We start from the raw sequence: 25,356 nt of genomic DNA, 5'->3' as shown, positions 1-25,356 counted from the left end.
AGGAAGGAAGGAAGGAAGGAAGGAAGGAAGGAAGGAAGGAAGGAAGGAAAGAAGGAAGGAAGGAAGGAAGGAAGGAGAGAAAAAAGAAAAAGAAAGAAAAGCAAAACCTGTTGAAATTGTTTTGGGAAGAAGAAACAGGGAGAGTGATAGAGAAGTGAGATAGAGTAGAATACATTATAAACGTGTGTGGAAATGTAACAATAAAATATATCCTATAAAACTGGCATAAACTACTTAAAAAAAGAAATATGATATCCTTGGAAAAAAAAGGAGTTTACAAGTCAGTTACTGAAGGTATAGCAAAGTGGGAATGATAACCATTCATTTTTCTGTTTACTACAAGAAAAAGCTTTCAAGTTATTGAAAAGATCTTACCAACATTTAAGCTAAGCCTAATTATATGTGAGAACATTGAAACTAAATGTTTGAGAATCAGGAAATGTATTATCAAATGAACAATGTTTAATAACTTTCTCCCTCTTAATTTCATTCATCAAGTGGTATTTTTAGCTTTTCTCAACCTACACTCCTAACTTGTCATTGTAGGTCTGTGATTCTTCCATTTTTTATGATTTGTCATTTCACTCCACTATAGTCACTTTTCCTCCCTCTTCTGGGGTGCATAATGAAGCTTCTATTGCTTATGAATATGTATTTTATAAATTCAATAGCTAACAAATGCAAATATATATCCTACGATCAATAACCTACTTGTTATTCCTTAATACAGCAAGAAAGTGCCTGCTTTGGGCTCAGTACTTAAGAGTTTTCCCCATTTATGAAATTCTCTCTGTAGATATTCATGCATTTCGCTCACTTTTTTAAGGTAGTTCAAAAATCACAGCACAGAAGTGACTACTCTGTGTAAGATAGCATTTTCTACTCTCCTTAATCTTCCTCAATATATATAACTTCCTACAATATTAAGTATTTATTACCTGCTTTGTCTACATATCATGTTTCACCTATGTAGTAAGTTCCACTGGGTTCACACATTATAACTGCTATAAGCACCAAGTGCCTAGGACAGAGCCTGATAAAATAAGCAATAAATATTTGCTAAATAAGTAACTGCCTAAGATACGTAATATGAGACCTGTGACAACTGTTAGAACAAGACTATTCATGACTTTCTTTCCCCAATTCTTTGTTTATATTATTTATTTTAAAAGTTGCCTAAAGCAAATTACCATGGGATTTTAGATAGCACCTATTATATAATAACTTTATAAATATTTTTGATGGGTACTTAGTAAAAAACTTGTTTCTCAATTCCTAAGAATAATAACTGTTCTTCCATCCTATACAGTTAGTATTTAAGTGCACTGATCTGGTAGTTGAGCAAAAATAATATGGAATCTACTGACTGGTAAGTTCTTTTGTTTGACTAAGCAAGTTTCTCTTCAGTAGGGACTTTGGTCACTCAGGTTCTCAATATGACCAAACATTAATTGTGTAGTAATTCTATGTCATATGACTTAAGTTTTACAGATACTAATCAGATTAGAAATCTACTCAGAGAACTGTCATTTGGCTTGTCATAAAGCTACTTAACAGAAGAGCCCATACCAAACATAACCACAGTGACTCTCCATTCATTATTTCTACCACAGCACTGCCTATTTTAAAAAATGATTTCATATATAATGCAATAAAAGCTTTTCTTTTTTTTTTACCTTAAAAGTATGTCAACCACATACTGTATTATAAGGGAAGAAAAAGTTACTACCTAGCTGAAGGATAGGAATGCCATCAGATTTTAACCTCACTTACAATTTCTATGTGAAAATGAATAACCCAAAGAAGACAACAGTATTTGCTTATTAGAAACAAAGTAAAAATCCACAGAATCATTTTTAACTGGTTAATAGCCTAGAGAAAACAAAGGTAACTATAACATATAGAAATGAGCTGCAAAAAGCATGCACAGAAAAGACATGATTTCATTTAGAAAAGCATGCTTCAATTAAATTTGCAGGCAATCTAAGGAAAATGCAAAACTGACATATAAAACTTACCTACTTTATATTTAAAATACATTTATAGCAAGTCTCTGGTCAGAACAAGCCAACAACAGGAAGTAGCCAGAAATTACAATTAATATAAAAGAAAAATTTAAGAGGAAATGTTTTGCTAGACTCCTATTTTCAGTCTTAGCATCAAGAAATGAGTGATTATTTGCAACGAAGTTGGCAAGACAAGAAATTGCATTAAATTTTATCAATCTTTTAAGTGGCTTTTCTCTTTTTTTCCTAAAAAATGGGAAAAATGTATTTTATACTTCTTTGTATTATTCTTTTTATTGTTATATTACAATTTATTTTTACTGTCTCCAAAAATAAGATGGAGGTATTTTTAAGTAGTTGGACTTACTAGTTCAAATTACCATGATACTTCCTTTGGTAAGAGGAAAATCATATAGTACCAATAATGAAAAGCCAAATAAGAGATCCAAGAAGAAATTAACTCAGAAGGCGACCAACTGCGTAGCTTATTCTTACCTTGGCTGTTTTTTTCACGGGTTGACATTTTTGCTGGTTGAGACAAAAACGGAATATCTTACCAAAAAAACCAAACAAACCAACTGAGCATTTTCTTAAATGACTACAGTAATACATGTCTCTTTCATTACTATGAGCTAATAATAAATGGAAGTTGATATTTTTATCAACTACCAAAAACTTAAACTGAGCAAAGTAATTTTAAAAAAGACTTAATTTACCTTGATTGATGATGATATCTTTATGCCTAAAAAAGGGAATTCAAAGAACACATTTATTTTATAATTTCATATGGCTAAGCATTAAAAATCACTTGGTGGTTTTACAAAAATCTGAGGCCTACGGCATATTCAAGTAAAATTCAGCCAACCATGTTTTTCAGTTTCTCATTGGTTTCAACTACTACACTGTCTTATGAAACAATGAGCCAGGCACTTGTGGCTCAAGTCTATAATCCTAGCTACTCAAGAGGTTGAGATCTGAAGACCATGATTCAAAGCCAGCCCAGGTAAGGAAGTCCATTAAGACTGCTGTCTCCAATTAATCAGCAAAAAAATAGAAGTAGAGCTGTAGCTCAAGTAGTAGAATGCTAGCCTTGAGCAAAAAAGCTCAGGGACAGTGGCAGGCCCTGAGTTCAAGCCCCAGACCTACATCAATTAAAAATGACAACAGCTGGGTGCTGGTGGCTCATGTCTGTAATCCTAGCTATTCAGGAGGCTGAGATCTAAGGATCACGGTTCAAAGTCAGCCCAGGGAGGAAAGCCCGTGTGACTCTTATGTCTAATACACCACTCAGAAAACCGGAAATGGCAGTATGGCTGAAGGGGTAGAGTGCTCACCTTGAACTGAAGAGTTGAAGGACAGCACCCAGGCCCAGAGTTCAAGCCCCATGACTGACCAACTCAAACAAACAACAACAAAAAAAACGAACAAAAATCCACACACGATATTGAGAAGAAAAAAAGAGGGTATATAATAGAACATGAATTTAAAAAACGTCAAACCGGGCACATAATTACATATATAAACATGATAGTTACAGATTAATATGTAACTGAGAAAGTATACTTACTTGTCTGCATTTTTTATAACTTTTGATATTAATTTTGATGTTGTAGCTGCTCTCAATAATTTATTACGAGTATCATCTGAATTTTCCCATGAATTATGTGACTTTTCAGTTGTCAGTGGTCGTTTTATGCTAAAAGAAACACATTAATTTCTTAAGAGAAAAATCCTGAGTAGCAATACATATAATTGATAGTTCAAGCAGAACATAAAAACAGTGATTAACACTTCCTTAAAGCTAATCCAGGAAAGAGAAAGGAGGATTAGTTGAAAGAATATGCCTGGATGAGTGAAGGAGTTAACAAGGCAATTACCAGTCTGGTTTTTTTGTTTGTTTTTTGGTCAGTTGTGGGGCTTGAACTCTGGGCTTGGGAGCTGTCCCTGCGCTCTTCAGCTCAAGGCGAGAGCTCTACCACTTGAGCCACAGCACACTTCTGGTTTTCTAGTGGTTTTATTGGAGATAAGAGTCTCACAGACTTTCCTGCTTGGGCTGGCTTTGAATTGTGATCCTCAGATTTCAGCCTCCTGAGTAGTTAGGATTACAGGCGTGTCGGCGCCTGGCTTACCAGTCTATTTTATAATTTCTGTATTATTCAGAAGACTCACCAAAACAAATATCTGATTTTTTTTAATCTACTTTTTTCCTGTTAGTAGAAAAAATTGCTTAAATGTCTAAGTTTGTAGTTTAAAAATCTGTACTTTTAAATTAGTCATTGATTACAACGTTGCATCTTACATTTTTAGTGTAATTGTCTCATCTGAATAATTTATATATAGTACAAACAATTTCTAAATAAATTGTGAGACTTAAAAGTGAAACTCTTCTTCACAGCTTTAGAGATAATTTTCCCCAGGATCAAAATAAATATTCAATACACACAAAACATGTGAGATCATCAATGCCAATTCCCTATAAGGTTTATTGAAATTTTCCGTTTTATTAGTAACTTTTTGGCAGCATTGCTAACTATCCTAAAACTCATCCAGTCTTCAATACTTCTTGCAATATAGTACATCCAAAGAGCAATTTTATAGAAGGGAAGCACACTTCCAGGAGACCTCAAGAAGCTGAAAAAAAACAAACAATGGGACAAAGATACCAAGTCAAAGCAGAACCTTAAACTGATTAGAAAAGCCACCTTTAACCACACACAATTTGAAATTGTGTAACATTAATAAAGAATATCCAAAAACAACTCCACAGGAATCAGACAGAAGAATTACAAACCATTTAGAAAGCACCAGAGTCTGCATGAGAAACAGAGACAAAGCATTTTGTAAATGGTAAACATGCATAATCAAGTAGAAGGTATTCTGGTTTTCCAAACTTCTACTGTAGACTTTGAGGCAAAATATTAAACTGGACAAATAAAATGTTATGGTTGTCATATGAACATTATTAAAAATCCTAAGCAGTCCTGGGAATAGTTTGTTTCCTAAGATCTCCAAGCAGGTGTATGATGATAAAATACATACCCTATTATAAGTCTGAATAAGCATTTCTAAAATAGGAAATTATTTTGATTTTGATACCTGATTACTAATAAAAGTGAACACCCAGCATGCAGTTTTAGACACTCAATTTAGTTTTACACATATTGTTAAGAATGATTTTCCTTTCTCCTCTCTCAAAATTTTAAAATATTATTATGGATGCAGCGAAAAGCCCTCAAGCAAGTCTTTAGCACAGAAAAGACCAAGTGAACCAAATTCATTTCTCTACTCAAGCAAGAACTTATCCTCCCAAGACCCCAAACTGAAACTGAGATGCAGCCACAATGAAGAACCATTTGTTAAGAAGGGTCCTTGCAAGCTGAAGGTTGTAATGATGCCAAAATGGGGTGAGGACAATTATATATTGCCATTTTCTATCCATGGGTATAATTTAGACACAGCTCTGAAAAAATTAAAAATTATTATAGTTTTAAATAATAGCATTTGAGTTTTTCGACTATTTCTCTTTTACCAGATTTTATAATAACAGAGTTTCTTTTCTAGTTTTACTGAAAAATTTTGACCTTAAATCTTTATTCCCCAATGTGCTAAAAATACACATCATGGCAATGGAGAAAAAAAGCACTATGCTTTTCTCTTAGAATCCATGGATAGCCCCTTATTTCCCCATCACAGAATTTAGGTATCTTTACAACCATTCCCTAGCTCTGTACTTGGGGACAGTTAAAACCTTTTGGTGGGAGTAGAATTCTTGCTTTCTGGAGTTTGTCTGTGTATTTGGAGAGGCTGTGAAGAGGGCTGGGGAGAAGGTGATGCTCGAATTTGTGGACTTTGATCATTAGAATGAGATTCCTCTTTTTTTTCTCTCTGTCCTTGAGGTTTTTCTTTCTTTTTTTCTGTACCACTGTAAAATAAAGTATAACATGGAACAATACACATTTAAACAAATTTTGAAAATCAAAATAATAGGACTATTATGTAATTCAAACCCTAAGCGCCATACAGGTAACATAATTCACACTGCTTTATTTAATATAAAAAATAACTTTGAAAACCCTGAAAGCTATTAAGATCTTCAGTGAAAAATTTATAAAAATACTAAAGTGGGCTAGGGGTGTGGTTCAAGTTCTAGAGCAACTGCTGGGCAAACAAGAAGCTCCGAGTTTCAACACCCCAGTACTACCCCTCTGAATGCCTCTTCCCTTCCCCCCAAAAACTAAGGTAATACATCCTATGAAAATTGCTCTTTTGGACAGAAATGACCTTTAATGAATTGTGGATGGGAGGAAGTTGTTTAACAGCAAGAAAACTGACTCCAACTTACCCAATTTAAAGGGTTAGAGACACAATACCCATAAAAACAAACTGATGTTAGACACACTAAATGATTATGTTTAACAGTTTATTTTGTAATTCCTCTGTATACATCTGCTCATGTTGAGGCGTTTTCCCCGCTTTGTTGCAGTGTTGGAGATCTACCCAGGGCCTTACATATGCTAGGCAAGCATTCCATTACTGTGCTATATTCCTAACTCCCAACAATGGAGTTTTTATTCCTTTGATTTTTTTCAAAGACGATTTTGCTTGTATTTAAGTCTGCTTGGAACTTTCTGTGCATTGTAGGCTGGCCTCAAACTTGTGATCCTCTTGCCCCAGCCTCCTGAGTGCTGGGGAAACAGGTATGCACTACAATACTCAGCTTAACAGAGATTATTTTTTAGCTTTTTTTTTTTTGCTGCTTTTTTTTTGGGGGGGGGGTCCAGTCGTGGGGCCTGAAATCTGGGTCTGGGTGCTGTCCCTCAGCTCTTCAGCTCTACCACTAATGCTCTACCACTTGAGCCACAGCGCCACTTCTGGCTTCTTTCTTTTTTTGCTTATGTGGTGCTGAGGAATTGAACCCAGGGACTCATGCATGCAAGGCAAGCGCTCTACCACTGAGCCACCTTCCCAGCCTCTAGGTTTTTTTTGTTGTTGTTTTTTTTTAAGTGGTACTAGGGCTTGAATCCAAAGGTTTGAGCTTGCTAGGCAGCTTGCTAGCCACACCTCCAGGCCTAGAGTTTAAATCTTAACAAGAATTTAGGTCTTCCCCAAAATCTGACATAAACAACAAAGGAAACTGATGAAATATACATAGGGAAAAAAACTCTGCAAGTTCTACAAAAATGAATCTACAAAAACTAAATTAACTAAATTGTTAAATTGGGATGAGACAATGTTTTCAAATCACAGGAAAACTTTGCTTTACCAAAGTTTTAAATTTCTCACTGTTTTCTTTCATAATAATACTGACAATACTACATTTAAATACAGATTCAAAGGTGAAATAAAATAGTTAAAATATTTATGTGTAATTTAATGATTCTATACTTGGACACTTTTTGTTTTTGTTTTTCTATTGGTCCTGGAGCTTCAACTTTGGGCCTGGGTGCTGTCCCTGAGCTTTTTTCTCAAGGCTAGCACTCCACCACTTGAGCCACAGTGCAAACTTTTGGCTTTTTCTGTGACTAATTGGAGATAAGAGTCTCACAGACTTTCCTGCCAGGGCTGAATTCCAAGCTGTGATCCTCAGATCTCAGCCTCCAGGGTACAGGTGTGAACCACCAGTGTCTGGCTGTACTTTGACTTTCAATCAATATACCACATTCCACTCCTAATCATACCAGATAATACTAAGTCAACATGATCACAATGATTACAAAGCAGAAGATAAAAAGATTAACATTCCAATGTTGAAAAGGCAAAAACTATCACCACTCTATAGTTCTTAATCAATGGACGTTTTGTAATTTTACTGTAAGGTGCATTGTCTATATGGAAGTACATTACAACAACATTTTTAACAAATATATAGAGCACATGCAATTTAACTATTAAAACAATTATTGAAATGTAACACCATTTTGACAGTAACATTTTTTATGTTTACATTAGCTGTAGACATGGGGATTTTATTGATTGTTACATTTCTACACATTCACACTTTATCTGATTCAATTCTGATATCTTCTGATTTCACACTAGCCACTGACTGACTTCATGTTCAATTTTTTCAATCCTAAAAAATAAAAATTTACCTCAAAAATATCAAATTAACCTTGAATTTAAGACCTGAGTTAGAACTGAGTTCTTTCTTATTGGTTTTCAAACTATCCTGAATGCTGTTTTAGGTGAGAGCAGTACAACCAAAATTAAGATTTTCTTTCTGGGCTTTTTAAAAGCAAAATACAGCATCCTTGTATCATAAAGAAATAAATTCATCTGGTCTTAAATAACTGAATCATTATTATGCATAATACTGATCATTTTAAGAGAATAACACAGCAGCTAATCAAGAAAACGGAATGAATCCAAAGCAAAATTTAACAAAAACTGTATTAAAAACTTTTACTATGAATTATATAAGAAAATTTCTCCTAAAAGTGGAACATAGGTAATAAATTTTAATACTGTCTGAAAAGGAAACTGTAGATTCTTTGATATTGACTTTAAAGATTAAATTCTAGAACGTTATTTTTTTTTTTTTTTGTCAGTCGTGGGGCTTGAACTCTGGGCCTGGGCGCTGTCCCTCAGCTCTTCAGCTCAAGGCGAGCGCTCTACCACTTGAGCTACAGCGCCACTTCCGGTTTTCTGGTGGTTTATTGGAGATAGGAGTCTCACGGTCTCTCCTGCCCAGGCTGGCTTTGAACCGCGATCCTCAGATCTCAGCCTCCTGAGTAGCTAGGATTACAGGCATGAGCCACCAGCGCCCGGCTTTAGAACGTTATTTTTTTTAATTGTTATTTTTTTCATTATTCCACAAAGCCACCTGTTTGGGTGAACATATATACTTCCACACTAAAAATTTCAAGCACTGGCATTAATTCATTGAGGTAAGTGCTTTCCATCAGTATACTGTGACCTTACTTAGAATTTTTCTCATATACTCTGAAGAAAACAGTTTTAAGATAATGTAATTGATCTGCTATAGTTTCTCCAACTCTGAATGGAATAATCTACTAGGAATCTGAAAAAAGAGAAAAACTCTATAAGCAATTTTATAGAATTTTATCTATAGCCCAACAAATCTATAGTCCAACAAAACTTACCTCCTTCTTTTGTTCTCCTTTTCCATACTGGAGATTCACCTTAAAGCCTAGCACTTGCCACTTGAGTGATATTCTCAGGCCTTTTGCTTTTAGTTTTTCAGATAGGGCCATGCTAACTTTGTCCAAGCTGGCCTCAGACAACTATCCTACCAGCATAGCCAGGATTACAAGCATGCAGTACCATGCCTGGCATTGGTGAATCTTTTGTTTTACACCAATTCTACCATCCTTCTGCTCACTACCTACTAATAAGGAGACATTCATTAAAAAAAAAATACTAGAATGTTTATAAAGAATAGTGTGTAACTTCCCACGAATGCAGATATATATCAAAGATCCTATTTTCCCCTTTAAAATGTTGTATCAAATACATCACTTGCTAAGAAAAATTCAGAAAATAATTTCACTAAATATAGTGATTTTATCAATAAATTCTTGCTAAAAAGAAATCAAGATTGAAACTGTTCTCTTGTTTTGGGGGGTGAAGGGGTGGGACTAGAAGAGAGTTGAAGTAGGGTCTGGTTATATAGCCCAGGCTGGCCTTAAACTCATGGTCTTCCTTTCTCAGCTTCCTGCATTCTCTCTTTAGTAAGAAACAAAAGCTTCCCTACTAACACTCAACAGGTATGATGAATATAAAATGAATGAGCATTGGCTAGATGTTTCATTCACAAAGAATTCAAAGGATAAGCTCACTAGAATCCCATAAAGCTCTATTTAATGTTCTTTTCCAAAGTAGACTGATTCATCAGGTGCCAGTGGCTCGTGCCTGTAATCCTAGCTACTAAGGAGGCTGAGATTTAAAGACTGTAGCTTGAAGCCAGCCCAGGCTGACTCTGATCTCCAACTAGCCATTACCAAAAAAAAAGTAGAAGTAGAGCTGTGACTCAAGTGGTAGAGTGCAAGCCTTGAGAAAAAAGGGGGAAAAAAAGCTCAGGAACAGTGCCTAGGCACTGACCTCAAGCCTCAGGACTGAGACTGAGGCAGACAGGCAGACAGGCAGACAGGCAGGCAGGCAGACAGACAGACAGACAGACAGACAGACAGACAGACAGACAGACAGACACACACACACACACACACACATACCATAGACTAATTTCTTACACTCATATAATTTTGCAATGTCAGTTTTCCCCTTTTTTACCGAACAGGTACCTTTTAGCAGCAGATGAAAGAGTTTCTTTTCTTGCAATTGAAACAGAGCTTGTATGACTTGGTTTTCTGCTTACACTACTTCCATTTGTTATACAGGACATGGAAATAGCTTCTCGAAGGCTTGGCTGACCTAAAGCAGTTAAGAAAAAAATTGCATCAAATTTCAAAGTATTTCTGAAAGACTGAAATTTTACTCATAACCTGACTTAGGGAAACATAACCCCTTTGTACAACTAGTTAATAACAATAATAACTTTAAAAAGGTAGGAATTTGAACAATTAAGTTCCTAAATGTTTAGAACGAGTGACCAAAGCATCCTCTTGCTTTGTAAACAAATATTACTTGGTCAACAATTAATCCCCATCCAGGCCCTGAGTTCAAACCCCAGGACTTCCCCTACACATCCCTCACAAATCAGACCTAAAAACAAAAGCCTTCAAAATAGTAGCTATAAAATACATTTTGAAGTTTATACCTTAAGTAAGCCAAAATTCCTCATGCTGTCAATCTTAAGAAATAGATCAGGTTTTGCTGAAAACATGTATTTTAAATTCTAAAAATTAAATGGTACTCCAAATAAATAAAACATTTAGTACATAAAGTAAATTCTTAATGTAAGCAGTAGGAGGAGTAGAATAAATATATGGTAAGTAGGCTGCTATGGACAAGAAGAGTTAAAAGTCACAAGACAAAAAGTAACATCCTGAGTCCAGTTGAATTTCAAGACTCAATTTTTCACATGAATTCAAGCAAAATTTAACTTTATATGATTTACCCAAACTCATCTTTGCTTTGGCACATCCAGTGTTCCACATTACCAGTGTAACATTGCTTTAAGCCATTGGGGTCCACTTCTGTCATAATCACCAAAGGTACATTCTAAACACAGTCTTAGATTTAACTTCAGAGTGAATGATTCAAAAGTTATGGGGAAAGATCTACTGTATTTATATTTGACCCATCTCAGGAAGATGTTTATATATGATATACTAATATCCAAATTATGCTAATACCCGGTCAATGTATATCGTTCTAGTGTGCCAAACAGGTAACTACTTGTATCAATAGCTTTTAAAAAATTATTATAGCAAAATACTTATAAAAGTACTTTAAAAGTTGGATGTCAATGATTCACAATCATTATCATAGCTACTTATGAAGTGACATCCAGAGGACTATGTATAGTTTGAGACTAGCCCAAGCAGAAAAACCTGCTAGACTCTATCTTCAAAATAATCAACAGAAAGCAAGGTTTGGAGGCATGGTTAAAATGGCAGAGTGCCAGCACAACAAGCAACAGGGTGGGGGTGTGGTGGGGGAAAGAAAAGAAAAAAAAAAAGCTTGTTACCAATGACTCCCTAGCTACTCAAGTGACTGAGATCAGAGGAATGAGGTTTGAAGCTAGCCAGGCAGACTGGTAGTGTGACTAGCATGGTAAAGCACCAGTATGAATAAAAATGCTGATTGAGAATAAGGTCCTGTGCTCTGTTGAAAAGTTCAAGATCCCTATATCTCAACAAATAAGAAGCTGAGTGAGGTGACATGTGCCTATCATTCAAACCACACAGTAAGTCTAAACAGGATTTCAGTACAGGTCTGCTAAGGCAACAAGTGAAACCTTACTTTAAAATTACAATAAAAAGCCAGGGGCTGGTGGCTCACACTTGTATTGTAGCTACTCAGGAGGCTGAAATCTAACAATCCATTCAAAGCCAGCCTAGGCAAGAAAGTCTGTGAGTCTTATCTCCAATTAACTACACATAATGCTGGAAGTGGAGCTGTGGCTCAAGCGGTAGTCTTGAGCAAAAAAAGCTCAGGGACAGTACCCAAACTTTGAATCCAAGGCCCTAGGACTGACACTTGCGCGTACTCCCCCCCCAAACAAAACAAAACAAAAAGCAATAAAAGCACTAGGCTCCAGTGGCTCATGCCACTGTAATCTCAGCTACGTAGGAGGCTGAGATCTGAGATTTATGGTTCAAAATTAGCCCAGAGAGAAAAGCCATGAGACTCATCTCCATTTAACCACCAAAAAGCTGGAAGTAGAGCTGTGCCTCAAGTGGTAGAAACCTAGCCTTGAGCAGAAAAGCTCAAGGACAGCACCCAGGCAAGCCTTGAGTTTAAGAAAAAATCCAGAAAGGGTAAGAATGGTCTAAGGAAGAACTCAACATCTTTTATTTCAGATTCCCTCATGCTTAACTGTATACCTTTCACTTTCCTCATTTTTCAAGTTTCTTACCATCTTTCTCTTTTTCTTTTCTCTTTTTTGTTGGTCAGTTTAGGGCTTGAACTCAGGGCCTGGACACTGTCCCTGAGCCTCTTTATGCTCAAGGCTTCCACTTCCAGTTTTTGAGTGGTTAATTGTAGGTAAGAGTCTCACAGAGACTTTTCTGCCCAGGCTGGCTTCAAATGCAGATCCTCAGATCTCAGCCTCCTGAGTAGTTAGGATTATAGGCACGAGCCACAGTGCCTTGGCCTTACCATCTTTCTTAATCTATTTTTACTTCATTCTTTGAAAAGTTGTACTCCATCAAATTTTATCTTCTCCACTCACAATTATCTCTATACTTTTCCTTTTCTCAAAGGAAAATGTATTTTTACTCCTTTTAACTTCTATTCACTAATATTTTGGGGGTAGCTGACTTGTTTTTTGAGACAAGTCTCAGAATGTAGACCACATCTGCCTTCTAATACTGGCATTATAGTTGTATATCACCAGGCTTACCTAGCTTTCGACCACTAAGTAAATTTTGAAAGGAAAGGACAAAAAAGGTGACTCGCAGTGTAATGACACCTGCTAATGGCACTGTTACCACTGGTCTGAGGCAATGTCTACCAATATTCATTTAAACACAAAGAATAATTTGGAAGTCTCTGAGGTGCTCTCAAAATAAGGAGACATTTTGGCTCCAACTACAATTTCTTTTGTATTTTAGATTCAAGACTAGGACTCAAACTCCATACCTGCAGATTTCATTTCTTGGCCAACACTTGACCAATTGAACCATGCCTCCAACTCCAATTAGCAGTCGTTTTAGTTTGACATAGATGGGTGCCTTTACAGTAATTCAGATTTTATATGATTAGGAATGTTTCTTTTGGAAAACTGACTCCATACATTTAGGTTTTTCACTGGGTTCTTTCTTCTCTCAAGTGGCAACTATGATGCTTGTTTAATTTATCAATAGTTTTGTGGATTTTTTTTAAATTGTGAAAATACTGTATGGAGGGGTTACAATTACATGGGCAAGATGAGTACATTTCTTATCAAGCATTGTTCCCTCCTCCTTTGTTTCCCCTTCCCATCCCTTCCCATCTCCCCCCCACACACACAACCACCCCCCAGCCAAAGTTGTAAAGTTCGTTTTTCGACATAACGACTTGTACATCTCATTGTTGCAATGGCTCCACCTGTATCCTTATTTAAACGATTTGTTTTTGCACTTCCCCTCCACAAATTATACCAACATCAAATACAGTGAAAGCAGGGGTTATACCGTGGGGGAATAGTTTTGTGGATTTAAATGACGGATTTGATGCCTTCAAACAAATTTGGTATCTTTGCTTCTACAACACTGTGTACACAAGTTTTTCTTCAAATAATGCCACTGAGCTATGTTCTCCAATTACATTCATTTGGTCACTTCCCTCTCCATCCCCCTACCCCAATAGAAACTAATTGTAATGGGTTTTCCAGGCACCAGCTGTGGCATAATGTCTTCTTGGCAGTTAAAACAGCCAAAGTGTTCACTGGGACTTTCTTTTTGTTCCAAAGCACAGGTAAACCTTTTGGCAAGGAATCAATCACAACTGGTATACATATTATGTCAAAAGGAAAGAATTCTCTAGGTAGAGAAGGTATATGCCTTCCTTAAAAGCTAAGGGCAGCCAGGTGCAGATGGCTCATGTCTATAATCCTATCTACTCGGGAAAATGAGATCTGAAGACCGCAGCTCAAAGCCAGCCCAGGCAAGAAAGTCTTATCTACAATAAACTACTCAGAAATACCTGAAAGTAGTGCTGTGGCTCAAGTGGTAGGTCACTATCCTTGAGCAAAAGAAGCTCTCAAAGACAGCTCCTAGGCCCTGAGTTCAAGCCCCAAGATCAGTAACCCCACCCCACCCCTCAAAAAAGACTATGAAGAAAAACTTTCTACTTCAGTAAGCTACCTGACACCATACAAGAAAAATATGAGGCTTAGCTTTAAATACTTCTGGCACATAGGAATAGATTAATTAAGAGAGAGCTAGATAACTAAAAAGGCTAGTATAAGATATGTTTCTGATTTTGGCTTTTACTTAATGGCAATGCTACTTTCAAGTGTCAGCATGATTCCCAGAAACCATTAAGCACACACATCATTAACATTTCCTTTGAGTCATATCTGAAGCCAACCCATGTTCCTCTTTATCACCACTACTATCCAAATTATGTTAATAGTGATCTTCAGCAATGGCAAAGTTGATTTATCCTAACAACAGCGTCACAAAATAGGTTTGACCCTATTTGTCTATAGAGTTGTCTTGAAACTACAAATACTTTGAGACAATGTAGAGATCACTGATTCTTGTCAGTGATTTACAGCAAAGTAGATGCAGTAAGCTTTTGGTATGTAACAGAGACTGGTTCCAGAAGCTGTCTCATCTAAATCATGTCAGCTATCAAAATGTTTTGCTAGAGTAAAAAAGCTGACCAACAAAGACATATAAACACAACTGAAAATTATTCAGCTACTTTAAAAAAAAATAAAAAGGAAATACTTTCAATACAACACGTATGGAAATGGAGGATACATTAAGTAGAGTTAGCCAGGCACAGAAAGACAAATACCACATGTTCTCACATATATATTTAGAAGCTGAAAAGCTGAATCTCTAAGTAAGCAGAGAACAGAATAATGGTTACCAGCGCCTAGAACACATGTAGTGGTGAGAGGGATGGAAAAAACAAGGTCGATATGACAAGATTGACTCCAAACAAAAAGTCAAAAAAAGCTGAGGGCCAGTGGCTCCTATCTATTACCCTATTCAAGAAGCTGAGATCCAGAAGACCATAGTTAGAGGTCAGCCTAGCAGAAAATCTCCTACTCTCATGTCAAAAAGCAGAGCTAGAGACATGGCTCAAGTGGTAGAATATCAGTAGGTTAAGCAAGCTAAGCAGTGTGAAGCCATGAGTTCAAGTCCCAATACTGCAAACAAACAATCAAACAAACACTGTTACTCTCTTAAAAGGGTATCACTGTCTCTTCAGAAATAGATGAAACTTTTGACCCTGCAATTGTGAATATACATGGACTTCCACTGAGTTACACCTCTTTCCACATGATCTCATATGTATGACCTTTCAGAGTTTTCCTTCTGTTTATGATGAGTAGCTTTTTACATGCTCTAAGATGCTCTGAAACTTTCAGAAATTTGCCTTATTAATCTCCCCTCCCCCCACCAAAAAAAACCCCATACCATTTTCTTCTCTGCTGCTTCTCTGTCCTTAACTTATCTTTAATAAAAATTACAAGGGTTAGGGATATAGTTCAGTGGTAGAGCACTTGCTCATTTGTATGAGGTCCTGAGTTCAATCCCTAGCAGTAAAATAAATAAACCATCTTTGATTTCAGCAATGTTACAATTAATACCACCGTACATTGTTGAGCAGTATATTTTAAAAGAGTGGCTATATTTGCTGCTCTCACTTTCACAATTTTCCTCATCTGAAACTTTTCAAGATACTGGAATTTTATTTTCAATCCTATTACTCCACTGAAATTTCTTTTATAGAGTTTTCTAATATTTTTGTAGTGCCAAGCTCAATAGTCACTACTCAGTCTTTGCTTTATCTGACTTCTCTGTAATAGCTGATAATATAAATTACTTAGCTATGCCGAAACACTGGGAGTTCCCAAATGGAACTATCCTTAGCCTTATTTTACATCCTTTTTCTATTCAAGTCTCATTCATAAGCTTAACACTCCTAAATTCTTTTTGCTAGCCAAAACTAGCACAAGCACTAGATCTATACTCCAACTATCTACATGTATCTGTTCATATAACATATCATATGTACCTCAAACTCAAAGATTAAAAAAATGAATTTGCACCAGTGTCTTACACATGTAATCCTAGCTACTTAAGAGGCTCAGATCTGAGGATCATGGTTCAAAGCCAGGCAAGGCAGAAAAGTCCCCATGAGACTCTTATCTCCAATTAACCACTCAAAAACTGGAAGTGGACTTGTGGCTCAAAGTGCTACCCTTGAATACAAGAGCTCAGGGACAGTACATACAATGGAACAAAAAAAAAAAAAAAAGAATCATGGACTTGTGGAGTGGTTTCAGTGGTAAAATGGTTGGCTAGCCAGAAGTGAGACCATGAGTTCAATCCCTAATGCTCAAAGAAAAAAACAGAAAACCACCACACAAACAAACTCTTTTAAATTTGTTTTCCATATTCTAGCTAATTGTTCTTTTATCTATCTACAATCTAAGTGTTAAAAGATTCCTTCTTAACTTCATAATTTAGGGTGACTCACTCTAATAGGGAGTTTAACCAATATAATCTCCCTTTTTCCACTGTCAAAATTAGCGTAAGCATGCCAGTTCTCCTATCTACTCTACCAAGAAATCAGTAAAAGAAATAAGTATATGTTCAAATGCTTGAGTAATTTCAAAGAATTAAAAAATTCTTTCTTGGTAGCTAAAGGCCACATCTGCTCCAAACTAAAACCAACTAGGTCCTAATAACCTTTTCACCAACTTGAAAACTACCAATATCTAGAAGTAAAAATTCCCACTGTCCGAAAACTACATGTATATCATAAATATATGTCTATATATAGTCTTATATTTATCTACATAAATATACCATGACTAACGTAGAATAAGAACTAGTAAATAATCATTTAGTTTCTGCCTTTGGTGAATTATTTCGTTGGAAAATATCCACTCTATAAAAAGTGTAAGTGTGCAAGTACAATTGGTAGTACTACACCAGTCTCTAATTTAAAAGAATAAATTTTCAAAATTCTTAGGAATAAGCTACAATCACAAGTTGATCAAAAGAGAAATTATATTCCCAATTTCAATTCTGAAAGAAAACATTGCAAAAAACAAAACTCTTCCTATTTTACAACTCACCTTTATTTGTGAGTAATTTTTTCACTGAGACCACATTATCTTCAGTGATTGCAAGACGCCTCAAAACATTAGCCAAAGCTGCCTTTAGCACAGTGATTTCATCTTCTTGCTGCTGAACTCGTAACTCAAGAGCTGAGAGGCGATCTTGGACATCAGAAGTACTTGCAGCAGAAATACTATCATCTGAAAAAAAAAAAAAAACCAAACCATCAAAAATGTTAAAACTCTTGAAAAGCACTGCCTTCTGGTAATAGAAACTACCAGGTCTTTTTTTTCTTTTAATATTGTTCTACTCTTCAAGTAGTTGTACAAAGGAGTTGCCATTCAACAAAGCAGTTTATGAATACAATACCGCTTGATCAATGTCACCCCTTTCCTCATTCAGGCAATGCATTCTGATGACTCCATTATTTGTCATCACAAATGTTTACAGTAAAAGTCTTCTTATCTTGGTCAGCTATCTAACTGATTTCTGTCACTTAGGTAACTGCTACTATTAATTTCCCTACCAGGTCTTTTAAGAGACAGTTAAAATTATAACAGTAATTGTGTAACTGTTTGTAAGACTAATTACTTATAATGACTTTCACAGCTTTTTCAACTAATTTAAAATGATATAAGATTTCTTTTTTTCTTTAATGGTACTACTGGTGATTGAACCTAGGGCTTTGTGCATGCTAGGCAAATGTTTCTCTTTGGGTCATGCCCCCCAGGCATAAAATAGTAACTTTTAAGTATGTCAGATAATGAAAATGATGAAAATTTCCCCACAAGCAAATTTTCCATTTTTATATACTTCTATTGTTTTTTTCACCAAACATTGTCACTTTGCAGACATCTGAAACTTCCAAGACAGCATACGATTCACATTATCCTATTTACAACATTTTGTTTGTATTTTTCTACGAAAACAAAAAAGACCATCTCTTCTATTTTGCTTTATATGTCACAAGAGGAAATCGATACATTCAACCGTAGCACTGACTAGATAGCTCTATTTCAGGTGCTATGGCTCAAGTGGGAGCCTACCAGCTTTGAACAGCCAGTCAAGAATGTAAGGTGAGGGGCTGGGAAGGTAGCTCAGCGGTAGAGTGCATGCCTTGCAAGCATGAGGCCCTGGGTTCGATTCCTCAGCACCACATAAACAGAAAAAGCCGGAAGTGGCGCTGTGGCTCCAGTGGTAGAGCACTAGCTTTGAGCTGAAGAGCTGAGGGACAGCGCCCAGACCCAGAGTTCAGGCCCCATGTCCGGCCAAAAAAAAAAAAAAAGAATGTAAGGTGACCAGGCACTGTTAGCTCATGCTGTAATCCTATTCTACTCATGAGGCTGAGTTGAGACTTGCAGTTGAAAGTGAATCTGGGCAATAAAGTCCGTGAGATTCTTATCTCCAATTTACCACCAGAAAACTGGAAGTGGCGTTGTAGTTCACTAGCCTTGAGCTGAAGAGCTCAGGGACTGCACCCAGGCCCAGAGTTCAAGTCCCATGACTGACAAAAAACAAACAAATAAACAAACAAAAAAGCAACAGGGTAAGACCCTGGGCTCAACCCCCAGTACCAGCACACATGCACCCTGCCCCTAAAATCTCTTATCTAGGTAAGGTAACAGTAATGGAAATGCGAAGGAACACAGTAGCAAATTTGCACAGTAGTGGATTTCCAGTTTCTTATTGCTCTAAAATTTATAATTCCTTCTGAAATCTAGAATCTGAACTCTTAAATTTTTCAGGGACATGAATCCCTTTGGAAATTAGCTTTAAAAAAAAACTGTGACAAGGGCTGGGAAGGTAGCTCAGTGGTAGAGTGCTTGCCTTGCCTGAGGCTCTGGGTTCGACTCCTCAGCACCACATAAGCAAAAAGAAAAAAGCCGGAAGTGGCGCTGTGGCTCAAGTGGTAGAGCGCTAGCCTTGAGCTGAAGAGCTCAGGGACAGGCCCAGGCCCAGGCCCAGAGTTCAGGCCCCATGACCGGGCCCCCCCCCCCCACAAACTGTGACAAAAGAACTTTGGTGATATATTGACTGGGTAAATATGTTTTTTTCATCAGTTCTGTGACTGGTTTTTCATTACATTAATTTTGTCATGATAATTAATCTTAGGATTATAAGGTGAAATAATGCACAGTACTGTCACATAGGAAGAGTTAATTAAGTTATTGTTCCATGGAGATATTGTATTTATTATATGTATAAGCTAAATACTGGAAGCTCTATTATTTAAGTGAGATTAGCAAACTGCAAAGCAGTACATACTGAATAATTAAAACACACGAGTCAACACATTTCAAAATAATAAAATCGTCATACTTATCTATGCTTATGATGCATATATATATACAGATGTAGAAGTACACACATCAAACTAGTAATTGGGTTAGCTCTGATTAGAAGAGTGAAATTAGAAGGGTGGGGAGAATTAAAGGAAAATTTTTGTTTTTCAGTTTAATGATTTCTGTATTATTTTAATTTCACAATAAAAGGGCATCATGTGGTAATAATGTATTTTGTATTCTGGTTAGGCTAAAAATTGTGTCTAGGCTCTTAAGATAAGCTTTCTACAGACTGCATTCTAATAGTATAAAGGGACATACTAAAATAAAACACAACTTATATTTGCAACCATACGTTACCAAATTTAGAATGCGAACTATCAGTAAGTCCAAAATCCCTGAGAACAGAAGTGAGTTAACACAATCATACAGAAACTGAGGTGAGGGCTCCTTCCTTGACAACTCTTTCACTAATCTCACTTTATACTTCCTTTTGCTTTTCTTAATTCAAGAAGTTAACTGATTTTTCTCCTTTCAAAATAGTTTCTAAGCTTAAATATTAAAATAAAAATATAAACATGATTTCTAAAGTGTTCTTAAGCCAGGGGAAAAGATTGTTAAAAACAAAAGAGGAAACAATAAGATCAATAAACCTCTCATCCATCAGTCTACTTCCTGGAAGAAGTAAATCTCCTTTATAAGAGGTGTAAACAAATTTATATGTAACCAGTATTGACATCCAATACTGGTTTTAAAAATACAGTAACAGCTGGGCACCAGTAGCTCACACCTGTAATCCTTGTTACTCAGGAGGCTGAGATCTGAGAATCAAGTTCTATCTAAATCAGCCTGGGCAGGAAAAGTCCACGAGACTCGTATCTCCAATTAATTACTAAAAAAGCAGAATAGGAGTTGTGGTTCAAGTGGCAAAACATTAGCCTTGAGCACAAAAGCTCAGGGTAAGTACCTAGGCCCAGAGTTTCAGCACCATGACTGGAAATGAAAAGTGACAACTATTCATTATGCCTTTCCCTTATTACACTCAATTATAGTTAACTCGCTTCCTACTTGTAAAACTGTGTCATCTTTGCAAGTATATATATGTATACACACACACACACACACACACACACACACACAGTCTATCAAAATACCTATAAATTAGCAATCTAGTATTAGTAATGAAACATTTACAAACATTCCAGCATCTTTTGAATTCTAATGATTTTATGTAACTGTTTTTAAAAATGGAACACCAGGGCTGGGAAGATGGCACAGCGGTAGAGTGTTTGTCTTGCATGCATGAGGCCCTGGGTTCGATTCCTCAGCACCACATACGCAGAAAAAGCCCGAAGTAGCGCTGTGGCTCTAGTAGTAAAGTGCTAGCTTTGAGCTGAAGAGCTGAAGGACAGCACCCAGGCTCAAAGTTCAAGCCCCACAACCAACCAACAAAAAAAAGAAAGAAAGAAAAACGGAATGCTATACATACTTTTTACATGTTCTTAACCTGTAGACATATAATTACAATATTAATTACTGCAAGAATTGTGATAAAATGATGTTCCAGAAACTATTATATCTCTGAGTATTGAATTTCATACATTATGGAATATTGGATAATCAAGCTTCTGCATTATATTGAGAAAATGGCCTCTGAAATGAAGTCTTCCTGTACTAAAAATTATACATGTTTGTGTATATGTGTGTATGTGTATATGTATGTTATGTATATGTGTGTAACATATATACATTCATACACATATGCAGATGCATACAAACATAATTATATACATATACACATGCATATACATACATGTATGCATATATGAAATATGTAATGAAGAAAATAATGTATGTGCGTGTGTGTGTGTGTGTGTGTGTGTGTGTGTGTGTGTGTGTGTCTGTTGGTCCTAAGATTTGAACTCAGAGCGTAGGTCCTGTCTGTGAGCTTTTGTGTTCACTCTATCACTTGACCTACAGCTCCACTTCTGGCTTTTTCTGTGATTAATTGGAGATAAAGAGTCTCATGGACTTTCCTACCCTAGCTGGTTTCGAAACGTAATCCTCAAATCTCAGCTAGGATTACAAGTGTGAGCCACTGGTGCCCAGCTGGAATTAATTTTTAAACTAGAAAAATAAAGAAACCAACCAACATTCAGTTAACATAAGTTGACATCCACAAGTAATGTAATTTATGTGTAATTAAAAGAAATATTGATTAATTATATTTCTGGGGAGTAAGAGAGGTTCAGTAATGTTTCTCTTCTGCAAAAGTGAATGGAGGAATAGGATGATTAGACTATGTAACTGATTTACTCGAATTTACTGACATGAGTGAAATGATTTTCACAAATTAAATTCCAAAAGATTATTTAAAAAAAAAACCTGGGGGGTGTGGCACAGAAACAACTGATGGTCTACAAAATAGCTTTAGAGATTAACGTGAACCTAAGTTGTTACCTGTAAATGTATGGAGAAAAAGTTGGCCTTCATCTCAAAAAGACACATGATATTATAAAATACCATCATAAGAAAAAATATGAAAAAAAAAGGAAATGGTCTCTAGTCTCTCAAGTACTAAGTGGAGACAGTGAGTAATTGCTCTTACTCTCCCACCACCACCACTGCTTCCCTTTTTGGAGCTCATTTCACGGCTTTAACTCAGGGCTTCATTCTCTTGCTCAGTTTTTTCACTCTTGGCTGGCATTTTACCACTTGAACCACACCTCTAGTCTTTTTTTTTCAGTCGGTCATAGGGCTTGAACTCTGGGCTTGGGCGCTGTCCCCTGCTCTTCAGCTCAAGGCGAGCGCACCCTACCGCTTGAGCCACAGTGCCACTTCCGTTTTTCTAGTGGTTTATTGGAGATAAGAGTATCACAGACTTTCCTGGCCAGGCTGGCTTTGAATCACAATCCTCAGATCTCAGCCTCCTGAGTAGCTAGGATTACAGGCATGAGCTACCGGTGCCTGGCTCTAGTCTGTTGTTGTTTTTTTTTTTGCTGATTAACTCCATGAATTTTCTGCCAGAGCTGGCATAGCTCAGCCTCCTGAGCAGCTAGGATTACAGGTGTTAGCCAACAGTGTCCATCCAAGACAGGACAATTACTGAATAGAATGACAAAGGCAGATTACATTGGAACATAGAGAAATTTACATGACTGTAGAGCCACAAGAAACCAGTGACAATGTGTTATTTACGATTTTTAAAAATGATACTAGCCTAAAGGACAATCTACAGGCAACTGATCAAATAAATGACTATACTATAGTATGCTACCTAACTATAGTATGCTACTTAAGTCTTTAAAAAAGAATGGTGTGCCGGGCGCTGGTGGCTCACACCTGTAATCCTAGCTACTCAGGAAGCTGAAATCTGAGGATCGCGGTTCAAAGCCAGCCCGGGCAGGAGAGACCGTGAGACTCCTATCTCCAATAAACCACCAGAAAACCGGAAGTGGCACTGTAGCTCAAGTGGTAGGACGCTAGCCTTGAGCTGAAGAGCTGAGGGCCAGCATCCAGGCCCAGAGTTCAGGCCCCAGGAGCGACAAAAAAAAAAAAAAAATCTATGAGAATGGAAAACTAATGAAGTGTGTAAATACTCCAAAAATGTATCACAGATATTAAGACACACAACAAGGTAGTCCTAGCACAGCTGTCATTGCTTTTAGTATTTTTGGGTTTTGTGGTTTTTTCCTTGGGGTAGGAACGGGCTGAACTATATTGAACAGGTTGTGTGCAAGCAATCTTGAGTAACTGAGACTACAAGAATGTGTCCTCTGGGCCCAGCAACTGTCATGTTTTAACTACCTATTCTGAATTCCCAAAAATAATATTCTTTAATATTATCAGACACCATCAAACCGCACACAGGCTACACTATCAACATCTACTCCAAGAAAAGAAAGAATCTATTTCTAATTTACAATGCAGACACCAACATTTATGTCACTGGCCTCCCAAAAGCAAATTATTAAGTGAAAATTATTTATTGTCTATTTCCCTTTAACATAATCTCCATGAGAGTTGGGATTTTTGTTTCATTCACTAATACATTCCCAGTATGAAAACAATGGCTGTCATGTAGAATTTGCTTGATAAATATCTGTTAAATTACTAAATTTTCATTCTGAAATCTGTAGTTAATAACAGCTACCCAAAAGCTACTTGGGACCATGTTACTGGAAAGTTTTTCAGATTTTTTTTTTTATTTGTGAAGATACTGTACAGAGGGGTTACAATTACATGGGCAGGATAATGCGTACATTTCTTACCAAGCATTGCAGCCTCCTCCTTTTGTTTACCCAGTTTTTCAGATTTTTGAAATATATGCATTCTGACTTGAGTATCACTAATCAAAAATCCAAAACATTCAAAATCAGAAAATATTACAGCATTGTGGAGCTCAGAGTTCTGGATTTTAGTACATTTTCTATTTCTGGATTAGAGATGTTTGACCCCTATATACTATCATCCACTACAACAATTGTAATAAAAATTTCATTTTTACTCAATCTATTTTACTGTTAACATGAAGGCTACTTTGAAAAACTGATATTTAAGCTGACTTTGGTTCTTTCAAAAGTTGGCGAGGTGAGGGGGGGCGGTCCAGTGGTTCATCAGGAAGCTGAGATCTGAGAATCACAGCTCTAAGCCAGCCGGAGTAGAAAAGTCCATAAGACTCTTATCTCCAATAAACTACTCAGTAAAACCTAGAAGTAGTGATGTGGTTCAAGTGGTAGAGTGCTAGCCTTGAGTACAAAGAGGCTCAGGGACAGTGCCCAGGCCCTGAGTTCAAGCCCCAGGACTCACACACACACACACACACACACAAAGTTATTACAAAAAAATAAAAATAGCTGGCACTGGTGGCTCACACCTTTATAATCCTAGCTATTCCTGTTGCTGACATCTGAGGATCATGGTTTAAAGCCAGCACAGGCAAGAAAATCCTATCTCCTATCTCTAATTAACGAGCAAAAAGCTGGACACGGAGCTGTGACTCAAAGTGGTAGAATGTCAGCCTTGAGCTAAAAAAGCTCAGGTACAACTCCCAGGCCCTGAATTCAAGCCCTAGGACACATGGACACACAGACACACAGAAACAGACACAGACACACACACCAAAAAAAAAAAGAAAAGGAAAAAAAAAGTTAATTTATGTAAGATGTTTGACAGTTCTTGAATTCATACCTTAGTAAATAAGTGCCCTTATCTTGCTTCATCTTTTCAATGTTATCCATGTGAGTCAAATGTATTAGTATAGTCTATACATTATGATATCAATGAATATCTCTTTTATTCTTTTTTAAGACATGATTTCACTGTATATCCCAAACTGGCCGTGAAATCACAATCTTCCTGCCTCAACATCCTGAGTGTTGGGATAACAGGTTTGTACCACTGTGCCCAGTCAAATCACTGACTCTTAAAGCAAGCAACACAGATAGCAAGATTCCTAGAGCAATTACCACAGAAAACTACCATTTATAGTTGACAAAGAGGCTAGAAGTCATTGAATCCATTACATTAAATGAGAATGGCATGAGAAGGACACAGTTGTCAATGGGCTCCCTTAAGGATGAAAACTGCAACTAAAGTGAACTCCATGGCTAACTTGTCATTTTCTAGAAGGGACACTGTGACTTGATCTTTATTTTTCTGCTTAAAGAAAGACAAAGATTTTTTTTTTTGGGG

At 36.6% G+C, this 25,356-nt stretch overlaps 1 protein-coding gene across 1 annotated transcript in view; it reads right to left on the bottom strand.

Annotated features, from left to right (window-relative positions):
* Eml4 (echinoderm microtubule associated protein like 4) overlaps positions 1 to 25,356 on the bottom strand; it is a 156,401-nt gene that overhangs the window by 52,359 nt on the left and 78,686 nt on the right. The window contains exons 4-9 of the mRNA XM_013017903.1: positions 17,398 to 17,580; positions 10,268 to 10,397; positions 5,755 to 5,928; positions 3,574 to 3,702; positions 2,723 to 2,748; positions 2,502 to 2,534 (exon numbers count right to left, since the gene is read on the bottom strand). Coding sequence (XP_012873357.1) covers positions 2,502 to 2,534; positions 2,723 to 2,748; positions 3,574 to 3,702; positions 5,755 to 5,928; positions 10,268 to 10,397; positions 17,398 to 17,580 — 675 coding nt within the window. The remainder of the gene's footprint in view (positions 1 to 2,501; positions 2,535 to 2,722; positions 2,749 to 3,573; positions 3,703 to 5,754; positions 5,929 to 10,267; positions 10,398 to 17,397; positions 17,581 to 25,356) is intronic.

This window comes from Dipodomys ordii, unplaced genomic scaffold, assembly GCF_000151885.1.
Source record: "Dipodomys ordii isolate 6190 unplaced genomic scaffold, Dord_2.0 Scaffold37, whole genome shotgun sequence".
Taxonomy (NCBI): domain Eukaryota; kingdom Metazoa; phylum Chordata; class Mammalia; order Rodentia; family Heteromyidae; genus Dipodomys; species Dipodomys ordii.
The sequence above is the reverse complement of the archived record's forward strand: the minus strand, read 5'-3'. Positions and strand labels throughout refer to the sequence as shown.